Source organism: Cryptomeria japonica, chromosome 3 (assembly GCF_030272615.1).
Source record: "Cryptomeria japonica chromosome 3, Sugi_1.0, whole genome shotgun sequence".
In the NCBI taxonomy this organism is placed as follows: domain Eukaryota; kingdom Viridiplantae; phylum Streptophyta; class Pinopsida; order Cupressales; family Cupressaceae; genus Cryptomeria; species Cryptomeria japonica.
Window position 1 is genome coordinate 933,284,547 of NC_081407.1, and position 4,852 is coordinate 933,289,398.

Consider the following 4,852-nt stretch of genomic DNA (forward strand, 5'->3'; position numbering starts at 1 on the left):
GGGAATAAATTTGGACATTATTGAACTTAGTAGATTTTTTAGCTTCACAAGAATCATCAATTTTTTTTGACTCAACATGACATTGATTTCTTTGATTCTCAAACTCTTAGAATGGGTTTGGATGAAGTGAATTTTTTGACTAAATGCATTTCTATTTTTGCTTTGTGACTCAAGACCATTTTTGTATTTTTGCTTTGTGACTCAAGACCATTTTTGAAAGGCTTTGTTGATTTACATGTTTTCAATATTGAAATGTTAGAAGAAGGCACATCTTTCTTGACCTCTTTCTATTGTGTGATTCCTAACTAGTTTTGTAACCTACTAAGTTTTTTTCTCAACAATACGTATTGGTTATAAAATTGCATGAATCGAGGTTTACATTTTCTCCAACATTCAATATTAATCCTCCCCTTTTTGAGTTGTCAATTTGAATTAGTAAAAATAAAATTCCATCTTGATATAAAGTAGAGTCCATAATGTAGACTTTATCAATAATTCTTGTAAACAAAATGGAGATTAGCCTCGGATCTCAAACACATAATTATCTTATAACTCCAATTACATCTTTAACACACAAAACACCCTCATATCTTCAAGAAACAAAAAGACGTAATCATAGTCTTATCCCTCTGAAAAGGAATAATACTCAAGAAAACAACTTTTGAAATCCATTTAATAACCATGTTACCTCATGAATTGAAATGCAACATTCTCACTATAAGAAACATAATTTTTCTCAAGCTGCACAATAAACCATTCCAACTAATTGACCACCAAACATCATTTAAACAAAAATGCACCTTTAATCACTTTTAAAATCTTCATAAAAAGTTATTCAACAATAAAATAATGTATAGCTTTGAAATTTTTATGACATCAAATCCACATGTCCTTTGAACTATACTCATGTCTTGTGCGGAACTTTAAAAACAAGGGCTGCAAGCAGCGAAGTTCCTGCCAGGAGTCTTTGCTTTTGTTTGGTGCATGCATAGATTTGTGATTAGTTTATCTGTCTGCCTAGGCTGCATTATTGGGGACAAATGTATGCAATGAGTAGGAAATGGTCAGTGATAAGCAGATTAGATGCTCTGGTACAGAGTTAGTCTTCTATCCTAAGAGATCATTAGTAACTCTTGTTGAGGTTATGTAGAGACTATGAAGATTGACCAAAGCAACACAAATGATTTCAATTGATATTTTTGCTTTGTAATATCAGGATCTGAATTATCTGCTTCACCACTTGTATCAATGCTTGTGCAGTTGTCATAGCCAGAAGAGTTGTTGCAGACTGTTGTGTTGCTAAAAGGAATTCCACTTAGCTTAGGATTGCCTAAGTAGGATGACTCCCCAAAAGTTAGAAACTGCCCTCGGCGGGGTACTTTTCCATCAAGCATATAGTAAGACAGATTCAAGAACTATAAATAACTCAGCAACTGAAGTTCTAACGGAATTTCACCATGCAACCTGTTTAGCGAGAGGTCCAGAGACTGTAGCTGATCCATGCCCCCTAATGTTTTTGGAATTCGACCATTGAGATGATTCTTAGAAAGATTAAGGGTTATCAAGCCTTGAAGGGATCCCATTTTGAGAGGAATGCTCCCCGACAAATTGTTGTTTGAAAGATCAATACATTTAAGAATGAAAAGAACTTTCAGAAACTCAGCATGCCCACCTTTCCATGAAATTGCAATGTTATTTGTATATACCGTATTTATTGTAATTACAGTTTTCTCTGAAGTGTGTTGTTCCAGATGATTTGGATTACTCTGTGATGCATTGCCTATTGCAAGCAAGTTTGTGAGGTTGCTTCGAATGGGCCCTGAAAGATGGTTGCTAGAAAGGTCCAGAATTTGTAGATTTGGAAGGTCAATGAGCTGGGGTGGAATAGTACCTTGAAATTTATTAGACCTCAATATCAAGACGTGCAGTTGTGATAGGTTTCCAATCCAGTGGGGGATTGTACCTTCCAAATTATTATTTCCCAAATCCAATACTTGTAGAGATTGACATTTTACCATGGATGAGGGAATAACTCCTCTCAACTGATTACCGGATAGCTTCAATGTATTAATCTCTTTCAGGTTTCCCCATTCTGCTGGCATTTTACCTTCCAGATGATTTTCTGCTAGATCTAAAACTCTGAGAAAGGAGCAATTCCTGGTTAAATGAGGAGGAATCATACTGCTTAGCATATTATTTGAAAGGTCAAGGACCTGCAAATCTGAAGTGCAGATAGAAACTGGAATAGCTCCGCTGAGATTGTTGCTCGACAAGGATAAGAAATCTGTTTCTTGAATATATGCACCAATATCAGTTGGAATAGAACCATTGAACTGATTCATTGACAGGTCCAGCACTTTAACACTAGGAGGAGGAAGCGGAAGAGCGCCATGTAAGTTATTATTGTGCAAATCCAGATACAAATAAGCTCTGGATGTTAGGCTAGACGGTAGTGAACCTTTTAATTGATTATAACTAAGGTTCAATTTATCAAGACTGGGTAATTTCCATATCCAGGATGGAATAGTTGTCATACTGTTAAGGGATAGGTCCAGATGTTTGGTTCACAAGGAATGATGGAATTTTATCTAAACTGCAAGAACCTAGTCCCAAAAAGCGGAGCTTCTCGAACGGTGGAATCCATGCTGAATCAATGCTCACAGTCAAGTGATTGAAAGAAAGAACCAGTAGCTCAAGTTTTGTGAGATTATCAAATAGAGAGAAGGAAATAGAGCCTCTTAAATTTATGGAGTCTAGATAAAGGGTTTTAAGTTAACAAGATCTGAAATTATGGACGGAAATGTGCCATTCAGTAGGTTGTAACCGAGGTCAAGATAAGAAAGGGAAGAAAGTGATCCCAAGGAAGGTGAGATTCCTCTCTCCATAGCCAATCTCTCTAAACTTGTTCACTTGGTTTTGTTCAATAACAAGTTAACAGGGATTACCCTGCAAAACTTTCAGACAAAAAGTTCCACATCGCATCTGCAATGTCATTCCATTCCGCACCTCCCTGCTTAGCAAAATCGTTAAATCCAACCAGGCTGCAGGGAGCTCGGAAAGGAAAGCTCCTCATATTCATCTATAGAAAGAAAATTAGTGGAATTGTATTGCTCTAGGTTTTCTTCCTCTACAATTGTGATCATATCGGATAACACATCTCTCACTGAATCTGGCCCTGAAAATCTCCTTTTGTCTGCTTTTTCACTCACAGGTACCTTGTCCCCAAGCATCCTGGCTAGAGAACAAACCTTAGTGTTCCTCTCTCTGAATGTACTGAAATTATTGAATGGAATTCTCCCTTGCCTCACATCTTGCATGTCCATACTATCAGTTTTAGCCTAGGAGTTTAACAACCAATAGACAATCTCATAATTACAATCATCCACGCATAGGAACAATGCCTTGCAAAGTATTTGACAGCATGCCTAAACAAACTCTGTCACAATTCACACCCGCTTTTGAGAAACAGTCCTAAGCATTTGGCCTTAGGCAAAGTACTCGCGGCAAATAAAGCCAAAACATTGTCACTACCTTCATGGAGACTCTTTTTCCTGTTGATTGCAAGCTATAACCCACCATACGAGCTCCAAAACTACACTTCAGTGAGCTCGTCGTCTGCTAATGGACAAAATTTGGGATTCACCGCCTGCAATGTATCGAGACAATGATAAATTTGTAAAACCCTAAATCATGAAACAAGAGTGAGGCACAAACTTACCAAATCCATTATGTGCATATCCCATTTTGTCAAACAGTTTGTGTACCCTGTCTGTGCCTCTACATTCTGCATACATATTTAACCCAGCATCTCTAACTATAACATCCAAACATACGGCAACACAACATGGGTATTTCAATCAATAGTAATTTGGTTCACAAAAACCCCCTGCTAAACCTATAAAAAGTAAGCCGTTCCCGTAATCACAATTGATCCGGCATTACAAAATAAGATGGAAAAGAGAATCTCATTTACCTCACCTTTACAAGCCGCCAACTATTACCAATGGATGAGTCCACAAAACACTCAAGCATTTAGTACTCTTTTCCAGTACTGCAAACACAGGAAAAACGGCCGATTTCGGCTAATGATCAAATGTATTCTTCTCCATTTTAGACAACTCTTTCAGCTGTCTTTGTCTCTCTACAACTGCTCTTTCAATCTACTGCCAATAAAATAAAATAATAAAAAGCAGATCAAAAACTTTGGTGTTACGCTACTAGATTGTTGAGCTCAAGCCAAGATTATTTTAACCTATCAAATAAAAATATTAGATACAAGCAAAAAAAAATTCTCATTTTCATCCCCATTTCTTGACACGTATGCAAGAATGTAGAAATATAGACGAGGCAGCTGGACCATTTGCATGTCTGGGCTGTGAGTCCTTTTAACGCTTGGAGGAGGAAAATAAAATCAAACAAATTATGCCTTGTAAAACGAAAATGTCAGCCAGCTAATGGAGCAATGCCTGAAGAGAAGTGCGCTCTGTCAAAGCTCCATTTTGGCGGCCCTGCACTTACTTCTGGAGTCGTGCGTTCTCTCCCGTTGAAAACTGTGCGAAGCCCTGCACACCGCAAACAACACCAATAGTTAAACGCCATAAAATTTATCAAAAATATTTTGCTTAACTAATAAGAAAGTTCACTGGTGCTGAACATTAGCAAATGTAAAAATATTTGAGAACAATGATTTTTGATTGGTTCATGAGCATCGCATTAATCACTAGTTAGTGAAAGAGGCATCCGCTATAGTCCTGCAGGGAAGAACTAATAATACTTGTAATTGAATACCTTAGGCAGTGTAGGGTGACAGATAGGTGCAACAATTATAAAGCCCTCCAATGTTATACCTCTA

At 37.3% G+C, this 4,852-nt stretch overlaps 1 protein-coding gene across 1 annotated transcript; it reads right to left on the bottom strand.

The window, feature by feature from the left end:
* Nucleotides 1–919: 919 nt before the first annotated feature.
* On the bottom strand, nt 920–4,558 carry LOC131040550 (LRR receptor-like serine/threonine-protein kinase ERECTA). Its single transcript, XM_057973497.2, has 2 exons — nt 3,719–4,558; nt 920–3,646 (listed from the first exon to the last, which is right to left on the bottom strand). Exon 2 carries the CDS (start codon nt 2,532–2,534, stop codon nt 1,416–1,418), a length of 1,119 nt encoding a protein of 372 aa, XP_057829480.1. The 5' UTR covers nt 2,535–3,646; nt 3,719–4,558; the 3' UTR covers nt 920–1,415.
* Nucleotides 4,559–4,852: the final 294 nt, after the last annotated feature.